The sequence below is a fragment of the Cryptomeria japonica genome, chromosome 3 (assembly GCF_030272615.1).
Source record: "Cryptomeria japonica chromosome 3, Sugi_1.0, whole genome shotgun sequence".
In the NCBI taxonomy this organism is placed as follows: domain Eukaryota; kingdom Viridiplantae; phylum Streptophyta; class Pinopsida; order Cupressales; family Cupressaceae; genus Cryptomeria; species Cryptomeria japonica.
Genome location: NC_081407.1, coordinates 620642923 through 620656044, shown reverse-complemented (window position 1 = coordinate 620656044; position 13122 = coordinate 620642923). Strand labels below are relative to the sequence as shown.

The 13122-nt window shown below is 38.9% G+C and overlaps 1 protein-coding gene across 1 annotated transcript in view; it reads right to left on the bottom strand.

The window, feature by feature from the left end:
* Nucleotides 1-10897, bottom strand: part of LOC131060117 (uncharacterized) — a 48763-nt gene extending 37866 nt beyond the window's left edge. The window contains exon 1 of the mRNA XM_057993222.2: nt 10230-10897. Within this exon, the coding sequence (XP_057849205.2) occupies nt 10230-10593 (364 nt within the window). The 5' untranslated portion in view covers nt 10594-10897. The remainder of the gene's footprint in view (nt 1-10229) is intronic.
* Between the last annotated feature and the right edge of the window lie 2225 nt (nt 10898-13122).

Below are 13122 nucleotides of genomic sequence, written 5' to 3'. Positions count from 1 at the left end.
ATTTCATATACATATATTGGTATATGGTGGAACCCGTGAATGTTATTTTAGAGCATACGGTTACTTTCATTCAACTCATATATTTGTAAATCATATTGGCATATGGAATGAGAAAATATGATTTTTGATTTTCTCTGATACAGTATCAGAGCGGGATATAGGCATAATATCTGCACCTCTAAGATAAGATGCAGATTAAGTGGAGTTACTATAGGCACTCGTTTTAGTGCTTCTAGCCGAGTTTGTTTTGGTAGTGAGAAGTGAATTGATTTGGACAACTATTATAGTGGCTTCTCTGAGAGATACTTTCATCATCGACCTACATTCTTGGTAATGAGCCCACCACGCTTCTGCTTAGTTTTGAATATTCATTTACATCCAATTGCTTTCTTACCAGATGGTAGATCAACAAGTTCCCAAATGTTATTTTTCATCAGAGCTTGATACTCTGCATCCATAGCCTCTTTCCAGGGCTTTGATTCTAGTGCTTCTTGAACATTAGATGGCTCAAAATTTTCAACAACTGTAGTCATTAGAGCTAGATTTACCTCATTTTGAACCATGCTACGAGTCCTCGAACCTGAAGTTGAAGTGTCTGGAACTCCATCTAGCTTTGCATCACGAATGGTGCTAGTATACCACTTTGGTAAAGGTTTTGTTACATTTGTGGGTGTTGATTAACTATCAACGTTCCCATCACTTCTCCCATCCATGTTGAAAATAGGAGCACTATCTGAAGTAGGTGATGATGTGGGAGGAGAACTTGACTCACTTTTCTCATCAAAAATTACATCTCTACTGATGTATATCTTCTTTGTGTTAGGATCCATAATGCGATATGCCTTAAATTCATTACTATAACCAAGAAGAATACATTTCATCGATTTTTCATCAAGCTTCTTGCTTTTTTGTTTAGGAATTTGCATATAGGCAATGCATCCAAACACACGAAGATGAGAGATAAAGGCTTTTACTCTTGTCCATGTTTCTTCTAGTGTGATGCCACCAAGGGCTTTGGTTGGTGCACGATTCAAAAGATAAACTGCAGTGTGTATACCTTCAGCCCAATATGCATGCTCTAGTTGAGAATCTTTCAACATACTTTGAACCATCTCCATGATGATGCGATTTCTTCGTTCGGCAACTCCATTTCGCTGAGGTATGTATGCTGCAATCAATTGACACCGAAATCCATTTTCCTTCAAATATGTGGAGAATTTTGTGCTGGTGTATTCCCCCCCTCGATTTGAGCGAAGGACACAAAGACGATGATTCATATCTTTCTCCACAAGAGTGTGAAACTCTTTGAAGTAGGAAAAAGCTTCATCTTTATGCTACAAGCAACATACTCACATTTTCCTTGTGTTATAATCAACAGAAAGTTGAATATACCTTAAACCATTGTGACTAGGTGTCATTGGACCGCATAGAACGGTATGCACCAGCTGTAAAGGTTGGCTTGCACGATGCTCACTAGGATAGAAGGGTGCTCTATGTTGTTTTCCAGCAATATAACTAAAACAAACATCACTCGACTTCTCAAGTGACGGAAGTCCTGTAAGAATTTGTTGAAGATAGCCAAGATCAAAAAACATTGAATAGCACAAAAGGAGAGACAATAGATTTGATAAGAATAAATTGTATTCTAATCAAGAGCAAAATACTGATCAACTAGATCATCAAAAATTACATACAATGTAGATGAGCCTGCTTATAAAGGCAAGGTCATATGGATATGTGAGCACACAATTATGACATGTGGCTCAATGAGAAACAAGGGTAGGTAGGGGTAGATAGGAGAAATAATTAAATATTCCACATGAGGTGGAACATCCACTGAAGGTGGAATGTAACAACAAGATAAGACCACAAAAAGTGGAATTTCTCCTACATACATCATCCCTAAGTGTCTCATATCCAAACTACTATGAGATGCATTATCCTAAGTCAACTTAAGTAAGGCGTAATTATGAGGAATAATTTACAACACCCCCCCTTAAGTGCAACTTAGGGGAATGCACTTAAGCTAACAATGCAAGATGGGTCCCAACTACGAGACCATGTTAGGCAAATGCAATCTCCTATGAAAACTATACAAAGAACTCTTAAAAAGGTATGTGAAGGACAAAACCCCATGTGAGGAAAAAGTCCCCCCCCCCCATATGAGAGAATAAGACAGACCAAGTAGCCCCCCCCTCAATGTAGAATCTGCACCAATGGTAGAAGCTCAAAACTGCTCCACGATCGTCGAACCGCGTTCTTCCCCTTAGGAAGAAACAAAAACAAAGGTGTATCCATGAAGTCACCCCAATCATGAAGGGAAGATGCAGGAAAAAAACTCAAGATGTGTGGAGTCTCTGAAAACTGCTCAAGTGTCCCCATGTCGATGTTGAAAGTTACCCCCTCCAAAGGTGGTGTACTGATCCACATTGCTGAAAAAGGCAATCTCAGATCTAGTGGAGATGAATGTAGAACAAGATCCAAAGACTCACATGTCTCCTCTAAGGATAAAGAGACCTCCTCCAAATGTTGTACATAAGAATCCACAATCATGTCAACCTCGAAAGAATGATCATGTAGAGAATGCACAAGAGGGTCAGAGTCTTCCCTCGCAACAATCGAAGAAGGATCATCTTCATCAAAGAGAAGATGAATATCATCAATGATGTCTCCTAAATTTGCAATGTAGGACTCCACAAACAAACTTGCAATGTCTGTTAAGTAGTCATCCCAATGAACTGAAGTTGGAAGACAAGGAATGTCTCGTTGCTCTGAATCACAAGAAGGCAAAATTGTCACATCATCTGCATCATCAGGTGCAATAGGTGGTGTGATATCAATAGGAGGAGATGAAATACTAATCTCAAGAACTGGGTCACATATGAGAATCCCCAAGTTCAAGTACACAAAGTTCTCCTAAATATCTGAATCATCACAATAAGTGTGATTAACATATGAAGAATCATCCTCATCAACAAAATCTGCAAAGGAATACAACCGAGATGCATGATCAACCACCATTGTAGCAATGATAGCTCTAGTCTCCAAGTCTCTAATGATAACTGAATCGGGTGTGAACTCCACAGTTTTCCTTGTTGCCCCATTAGTGATTTGAAAGATGGAAAGAAGATTGTTTGTCAAATGGGGTACACACAACACATCATTGAAGGAGTTATCCCCAATGGCAATAGATCCTTTCCCAATCACATTCATGTATGTATAATTGCCCATCAAAATAGGTGGCATGTGACAAGGCTCAAATGAAGAGAACATAGACTACGAAGATGCCATAAGATGAGAAACCCCTAAATCTAGAAGCCATCTCCCTAAGTCATGACTTGTAGTAGCACAAAGAGCTTGTCCCTTACCTTTTGACTGCAAGGAAGGGGAAGGAGATGAATCCTTCTTCTTATAAGTGGATGGCAAATCAATGTTGTTCTTCTTGAGGATGTTAATAAAACTCATCAATTTGCTTAGTGTGGCAACGATGCTCATCATGACCACTTTTCTTGCAATAAGAACAAAACCTCTCCTTATATGATTTTCCCTTAGGTGAGGATGTAGAATCACCTTGTTGTGGAGAGAAAGATTGTGCTCCATCTTGTTGTGTCTTAGGCTTGAACTGCTTCTGCTTCTTGTTGGAATTGCTTCCTTGATTCTCTTGATTACCTTTATTAGCCACCAAAGCTTGTGACTTTGAAGATTTGAGAAACCCCATGCTCATCAACTTAGATTGCTCCAGCATCCACATTTTTGTGAATGAATCAAATGTAGGCATAGTGAAGGAGCTACCCATTGTCAAGCGATGAGTTTGAAAGCTAGAAACAAATGTTGCATACTCTGATGGAAGCCTTCCCAAAAGGTTGTAGACCAACTATGCATCCTTATCAATGCCACAATCCTTCAGTTGTGCTCTTAGCTCATTTGCCCTGGTAACATAAACTTGGATTGTATCAAAATTCTTGGGATCCAACATGGTGAGATCATTATCAAGTTGATAGCCTCTAATTTCATCAATTTGTCCATAGAATTTTCCCAAGACATCCCATGTTTCCTTAACTCTTTTACACTTGTCAATATGAAAGATGAGATCCTTTGATATGTATTTCCTCAATGTGCCAATAGCCATAATGTTTTTAGTGAGCCATTCCATGTGAGCATTAGGATCAGCTTTAGGATCAACCGATGCAGTTATAGTTCCATCAATATAGTGAGTTAATCCTTTTTCCAGTAGCTTACTCCACACATCAATTTTCCAAGAAGCATAGTTATTTGGAGTTAAAAGTGGAAATTTAGGAGAACCCATAGCAACAAAATGAAAGAGCACTAAAAAAAGAGAGGCACAATCACACAAGACACCCCCCCCCCCAATTACTCAATCAAGAAACCCCCCCAAAAATGATGATTTGGCACTTTATACTTAGTGCGTGTACAATGGGCCACTTGCAAAGAATGGCAAAGTGGACTTCTGATTTCAACTTTACAACTGCCTTAAATAGGCTATAAAAGACCCGAACAAATACCGCAAGTGATCTAAATTGAGATCCAAGCAAAATACAAGTACCAAATAGGCCAGAATTGACCAAGTATTGAAAGTACAATTTCTACTCAATCACTGCAAACTGATAGCTGATAGCTGATTATGAAAGTAGATGAAAAATTATGCACTTTAAAAAAAACAGCACCTAAAAAGGAGGTCGTATGACCCCGAACGAAGCCTCTGAAGTTGCAAAATTGAGGATTGGACAGGTACAGTCATGAAAAAACTGAAAATTGTGAAAAACTTGTCCATCAAAATCAGAAAATTCCACCACCACTGCGAAGAGCACGAAAAATTAGCCCAAATCAAAAAAAAATTGCACCAAAAAAGGAGCTAAAATGAGCAAGTTATGAGCTCTTGAAATCGGACTGCAAAATCAAAAAGCTCAATGAGAGGGGGCTGATAAATTTTCAAAAATAGGCTGATGCAGTGCTAACGTCAACATTTTATTTGATGCTCATCCAGTCGTCACAAAGACTTCGCCTCTCCGCCTACATGGACATCTGTATCATACGGATTCGATGATGTGGACCAATCACTAAACGACACGTGTTGTATGGATAGTACGGCAAAATGACGTGGATGAGTGACGTGTTGATCGTATGCTGACTGGACTTGTGTTGGCAGTCTAACTGTACTCGCTGACTGTGTGTACGGAATCCACGTGGCAGTGTTGTATGTTATCATGTCCGTACGGCTAGAGAGCATGGCATTAACGTGTCAGCCTTCATGTCAAATGACGTGGCAACCTACTGGGATTGCTAAGGTGGGCGAGGAAAGCGGCTGAAAGGAGCCCGACTGCTGAAACCAAAGACTCGTCGAAGGCGGCCAACAAAGAGGCCCAGTGGGCAGAAGTAGAAGCTAGGCGCCAAGAAAGGAGCAGTCGTGGGTGATCGGGCACCAGTGGGAGGACGGGTGTTGGCGAGTTTCGAAGAGAGGGCGGTTGGAGCAAGAGAAACGACGGCTGGCGCGAGTGTGAAGGCTGCCGAAACTAAGCAGCAATGGCCGGAGAAAGATTGGCGGCAACAGCAGGAGGAACTGGTGGCATCGGGCAAGGCGGGGGAGCGTGTCGGAAAAGAATTGTCGGTCGGGAAAAATGAAGGCCCCGAGAGGAGTGTGGGCGGTGGGGCCCAAAATCAAATGTGCCCTGCAAAATGATGTCGACAAAGTACAAGAGGGGGGGTGGTCACGGGACCCCCTTCAAACAATATAATTTTTTGATTTTTTTTTTAAACTTTTCAATAAATAAAACTTTTACATACACAAGAAAATTCTGCGAAATTAAATAATTGAAAATAAAAATATTCACGGAAATTTTATATTTTTTTTTAATAAATTCATACCATACGGCCCTAATTGGGCAAATTTTTCCTCCAAGGCCCCAAATCTGATTTTCATCAAATATAGGCAAATTTATATTCGAAATTCATGGAAACGGCCTCCCGAACGCAACAGTGAGGTCGAAATCGTTGTAGGATGCCCCCAAAATGTGCAGCTCCCCAGATCCGAAAATGAAGCCCTCCAAAACGTCTCAAAAAGACTACTCAATGAAGCCCTAATGGCTCTGATACCATGTAAGAATTTGTTGAAGATAGCCAAGATCAAGAGCACATTGAATAGCACAAAAGGAGAGACAATAGATTTGATAAGAATAACTGTATTCTAATCAAGAGCAAAACACTGATCAACTAGATCATCAAAAATTACATACAATGTAGATGAGTCTGCTTATAAAGGCAAGGCCATATGGATATGTGAGCACACAATCATGACATGTGGCTCAATGAGAAACAAGGGTAGGTAGGGGTAGATAGGAGAAATAATAAAATATTCCACATGAGGTGGATCACCCACTGAAGGCGAAATGTAACAGCAAGATAAAACCACAAAAGGTGGAATTTCTCCTACATACATCATCCCTATGTGCACACTTCCCTGAGTATCTCATATCCATACTACTATAAGATGCATTATCCTAAGTCAACTTAAGTAAGGTGTAATTATGAGGAATAATTTACACCAACAAGCCCTTTGACTATCCTTTTCTTACTAAGTGTGAGCAAGTAACAAGTGCTCAAATGACCAAATCTACAATGCCAAAGCATAGAAAGATCATTATATTGTTAAGTCCTGGCACATACAAGAGATTAGTAAGCCTACAACGATTTATGCCAAACTGCAAAGAGATGTCACCAATACCTTTGATTTAATGGGTGGTATCATCTCCAAGAGTGACTGTACCATGATGGGGTTTCAATGTGAGAAACCACTCTTGCCCAGTCATGTGCTTTGAGAATTTGAGTTCACATACCATATTGAGGTGGATTGTGATCCATCTTCTGAAGTGTGGGCTGAACGCATGTATTCCTTGTCCGGAGAATCATCTGCTTCAGAAACATTGCTTTGTTGCTTTTGTTTGTTCTTCTGCTCCCATTGTGGTTTGCCACTTTGAAATGGCTTCTTTGGAGGTGGTTTGTTGGATGATCCTTTGTTGAAGGAGTTATACCAATAATTTTGCACATCATGTCCAACTCTTTCATATAATGGACACTTCTTCAAAGGTCTGGATGAGTTACCAAATTTGGAAGGTCTATTGAATTGTTGCATAGGCTTCTTGTCTTTATGACGTGTAGTCATGGCATGTTCCTCCTCACTCGGAATATTTTTTAAAGAATCTTCCTTTTGAAGGAGATTTACCAGCTTCTCAAAACTAAGTGTCGTCTCTGTGACATTTAAAGTTGTCACAAACACCTTGTATATGGACAGTAGTGCCTGCACAACAATAGGCACTAAAACTACATCGTCAACTGTTTCCCCCAATGCTTGTAGCGAGGCTCTCAACTCTGCAATCCTTTTGAGAAAGGATCCTAATTGTTCTCCATTCTTCATCTTCAAGTCATGTGACTGACTCTGCAAAATTCGGGATCTGATTCTGATTCTTTGCCTCGTACATCATCTTGAGCTTGTCTCACATATCTTTGGCTATGGACGAGTCTCGGATGAAAGGCTTCTCGGATGAAAGGCTGAACGTCATTAGACACATTGAACAAAATGAACAATTTTGCCTTTTTGTCGGCTTGATCAAATTTCTTCTACTCATCAGCATCTATCTTGTGGTGTGTTGTGGTGCCACTCACCGCATCCCAAAATTCTTCAAACTCAAGTTGAGTTTTGAGTTTGATCTTCCATGTAGAACAATTGTTCCCACGCAGCAACTGGGAATCTTGACCAATTTTGGGCTTGCTGATTCAGTTTGAGTTCTTGGATCTAACATGTACTTTTTATTCATTAATGTTAATGGCCCATAGTCAAACCTTGAGGAGGATCATTGTAGGGGCCAAATCAAAGACATTATGGGAGTGGGCATAGCAACAAGATGGATTGTACCAAGGGATTCCAGTGCTAGACTGGAGTCCTCTGAAAAGCAGGGAATCTTCCTATCTCCTCCTGACAATGACAATTTCTCTATTTGCCAATATTATGTTGCCCTCGGAGATATTTGACCTAAGGGTTGATTCACCTAGACAAACAAAAGGAAAGGAAGAGAACAAATCCTAGACAAGATTGATAGATTCTTGGCTTCTACTACATGGTTGGACAATAAATTTATTTTTTAAATTGAATTCCTATCAGAAGTAAGCCCCGATTGTGACCAATTTCTTAGACCATTGGTACTGATAATTTTAACAGAAGAATTCCTTTCAGACTAGAGAAAATGTGGTTGGTTCACCCACATTTTGATCAAGTGGTTACTACTTTATGGAAGAACCAGCATGATCATTATGGGATGAGAATGTATGCCTTCAATAAAAAGTTGAAAGCTCCCAAAATTAGACTCGAGAAATGGAATCGCTAGGATTTCAAAATTTTGTCTCAAAAAAAGACAAATTTGGAGAATAGAAGTCTGAGATTCAATATCTTCTCCTAGAAATGGCAATCTGGATTCCCTCATAGAAGAAAAAATAGCTCTACCCAGCTAGATGATATATGGATATGAGAAGATTTTCTGGAAGCAGAAATCTAAAATTAAATGGCTCTAGTAGGAAAACTGGAATAATGTATTTTTTTTCATTTGGCTTGTAAAATAAGGAAGAAAAAGAAACTACATTTCCAAGATCAAGATGGAGGATGGTAGCATCACTGACGATCCTTAGATTCTCAAGACCTTCTTAGTCTCCTTCTAGCTGAAAATGCTTTCCGAAAATAATGAAAGAGCTGAAAAGTAAAAACTCTTCCTAGGCCTGATCCCCTCTCTCATTAATCATACGGAGAAAGAGATGTTCATGCAAGATGTCTCTTAAGAAGAAGTTCAAGTTGCTCTCTCTGATATAGTTGGGAACCGTGCTTCTGGACCTGATGGTCATTCGGATCTCTTTTTCCAAAGATTCTGGGATCTTCTGGGGGATGAGCTCTAGGAAATTGTTTAAGAGTCTAAGAAGTCTTAATTCTATCTTGAAAGCCCCTGCTTCTATTTTTATCACTCATTCTTGGGAAAAAGAAGCTCTTAAGCGTGAAGATTTTAGGCCTATTACCTTGTGCAATATTGTCTATAAAGTCATTTCCAAAGTGATAGCTAATATATATAAATTTCTTATGCCTACTACTATATCTGAGGAGCAATTGGGATTTGTGAAATGGAAACAAGTCACTGAGGAGATTGATTCTATTCATGAGCCGATTCACTCTTTACAAGCCAATAAGAGAAAAGGTATGCTCCTCAAGCTGAGCTTTTCAAAAAGCATGTGGCCAAATTAATTGGTACTTCCTGGATCGGATTTTGGAGAAATTTGGGTTTAGCTTTGATTAGGAAGCCTGGGTCAAAAGTTGCTATAGGTTAGCTGGTTTTTTTTGGTGTTGATCACTGCTTTTATTGAAGGTTCCATAAATTTTATAGGGGCAATTAATGATAAATATTTGAGCTAAGAATATTTAAGAAGTTGGTGGTCCCATGATTTGTTTTAAAATTGCAAAACTGCACCCCAACATCATAGAAAGAAATTTATTATCTACAAATTTACCCAAAATCCACAAGGTGCCTTCTAATGAAACCATATAAATTAAAAAGACCCAAGTTGATGGGAAAATTTCCAGGCCCCACTGAACATGCATCTGTTGAAAACCTGAGATCTAAAATATAGGGTCCCCCATTTTCCAGGAAAGATTTTAATTTATCATTTAACAGTTTTTCGCTAATAACATGGGACTTCATGATGATAGATCCTCAAGCCCCCTGCATGGGACAGCTTCCAGAGGTCAAAACAGTAATGAAATGTGAGGAAAAAAAAGTTAAAAAACATTATAACTCCTAAGTAGCCATCTAAATAAAATTGGCATAATTCTTTTAATTTCATGGGCATCCATAGACTAAGTTTTTTCTTGTTCCTGAGATGTTCAAACTTCAGCTAATTTAATTTTGAGGCATCCATCGACTACTTTTTTCTCTTTTTTTACATGCTCTGTTAAAAAAAGAGTAATCTATGAATGTTCAAGCAATATTAACATAAACATGCATGTTTCTGAAGTGCCTGAGGAGCTGGTTTGAGAATGTTGTTTCAGTCCATCTTGCCAGAGATACTTTTACTAAAATCAACAGCCAGAAGAAAGAACAATAATCTGAACTGCATTTTCTTCCTAATTAACTTTGCAAACTAAGATGAAGATCAAGGCAATTTCGAAGAGGGAAACACACCTTCATCAACATCCACCGCCACTTTAAGCAAATTAGTGCGAGTACGCGGGGCAGGCATGAGCAATCCATTTTCACCCCGATCCGAGGGCACTAGATCATTTATAAAATTAGAATGGCCATGCAAAGAATCTTCAATGCCAATCCTGAAACCATTTCCCAGATGTCCTCCGTCCTCAATGTGCATAGCTCTCGTTAAATACGGGTAATCCTCCAACGAGATATGTCCGTATATTCCCATATTTCTTGAAAACCTCAGCTGCTTAGCATCCCTGGTGTTGAACCGAGCCATTACATAGCCGAAATGGCGTGGTTTAGGAAATGCATATGATCCTGAGCCTACAACAGACCCCGTGCAACAGGGCATCCTGATTGTATCCCCTTTTACACTACAATTAGGGTTCTTAAGCTTTATCCACAGATTCTACAGCTATTCAACTGAAAACAGAAAAATTGTTTCTTACAAAAATCTGCTTTGGCGGGGTTAAAATGAAGCTTCTCGCAAGGAGGGAAATGTGTATCTCCCACGGTTTTCTGATTATTTATTTATTTATACTGACCAGTAAAACAAATGAGCTTGGATTATATCAAACTTAGTCTAAGACCACGAAGATTTAATACCATTTTCCTCCCCAACAAAGCGGAACAAAAAAAATTCCTCATTGCATATACTTAGATGAGAATGTGACATTGTTGAATTTGATTTGACTCACTAACTTAAATATTGAAATGTGAAAATTAAATTTTGAATTCGATTTGACTAGCTAAAATAATAATAATGGCAACATCGCATACGTTGCACGTTTAACTTCTCTTTTTTCCACTTGCTTTCGTCGGTTATTCCATATATATTATAATAATAATAATAATAATGAGTATTTTAGATTGTGTGATTTTGTTGAAAGTTTAATATTAGGGGAAGAGCACTCGCACTTGTTTTTGATAATAAAGCAGTCAAAACACGGGGGCTGACCTGGAAAAACAGCAAGCCTCAAAAGAGAGCTAAACCAGCACACTCACAGCTGCCAAACAGCAGTCAGTCAATCCCTATCTTAAACATAAAAAACAAAAACCGCCTATAGCTATTGGATAACCCAAGATTGAAACCAATCTCGTCCAAATAGCACCTTAAACAACAAATAAACAGCATATTGTTCATAGTAGAATAACTGAGGAAAGTAGCAAGAGTTTTAAACTTAAAAGGGATCCAGTCGATCCAGAAAATAAAACTATAACAAAAAAGAATAGCTTCCACCATTAAACATGTTTTCCAGCTCCCAAGTGTTGTGAGAGCATGAACCCAGTCCAATCTTTTTTTAGGAACTCAAATAGTTCCTTCGTGGTGTCGCCTTCCAGCCCACCCTAATCCAATTTCTCCTGGTGCAACAGGCACATTGAAGTAGTCGAGGAGTGCATGACCTTTATGGCGAATTTCCCAATTTTGTCGACATGGGACTCCAGATAATCCAGCTTCTTCTTCACACCATTTAGGTCCTCGGAAATAGCATTACAACCCGCACACTGCACCACCTCCTCCTTCTCCCCACCTTCAGCAGCAGTCTGCTCGCCCTCAGACTTTCTTCCATCCTCATCAGAGATATGCGGGGGGGAAGTGTTAGAATAAGGGGAGGCGGTCTTATTATCATCCTTGTTTATCTCAGAGTCAGGGGCCTTAGTACCCAGCTTAGAGGAATCTGAGCCTTCCGTATCCTCCATCTCATCCTCAACCTTATCACTTTCAACCTTCTCAGAATCTTCCTCCTCCTCTTTAACATAGTTCTTTCTAACAATAATTTGTTTCATCTGAGTTTTGCCAGCAAACCTGTGGGATCTTTGCGGGGTCACATTATCCTCTGCGTCAGACTCGACTAACAGGATTTTAGGATCTTTCCTGGGTTTCTTGGAGGTGGGTTTAGCAACGAAAGGGTTGCCTTTGTTTTTCTCCCCAATTTTGGGGGAAATGAGAGGGGCGTGGTCAGGGGATTGACAAGGCGTAATAGGTTATTTCGAGATCTTTTTGAGACCTTTTTTAGAACCAGCAGGGGGGACCTGGATGGAGGGAGCAGGTTGAACAGAGATGGGTTTAGGGGGACACAGGGCCCTATGGAAGTAATAGAGATGGGTTTAGGGGATTAACAAGGCGTAATAGGCTTTTTTGAGGTCTTTTTAAGACCTTTTTTAGAACCAGCAGGGGGGCCCTGGATGGAGGGGCAGGTTGAACAGAGATGGGTTTAGGGGGACACGAGGTTGCACTTGTTATAGCATATCCAACAATCTTAAATATTACATCGGATTTTAATTATTTATTTTGGTTGTCTTTGTATCCAAGTTAACTACTTACACTTATTGTTCTAGCATTTAGGTAGTAACGATGAATGTTGTGCAATCCATCATACATGTAAGGGTCAAAAAGTGATCATTTTAAAGTGTTGCCCAAAACATGACCACTATTGCACCATTACCCGTTTGCTTAGACAACCAAAAAAAAACCCATTACTACTTGAAAAAAAACTAATTCAAAGTTCTAAAACATGTGAGGTCGCTCTCGTAATAAACATTAATGTTTATTGGGGAGGGCAATTAAATATAACCCATTACTACTTACTAGTATACCTATCTTTAGAGAAATATAGGCAATGTACACTGAAAGATATTGTATTTGTTCATTATATCACATAAAAAATAATTATATTATTATATTGTAATTAATATTAAATTATATTATGATATTGTAATCAATATTAAATTATTATTAAGATATTACTATTTTTATTTTATTTTTATATTTCTATTAAACTCTTCACCAGAACAAAAAAAATTATATCTCTATATTATTGTTATTATAATATTAGATTGGCATAATTACAAAGTTAACTCTTAGTATGATGGAGATAAA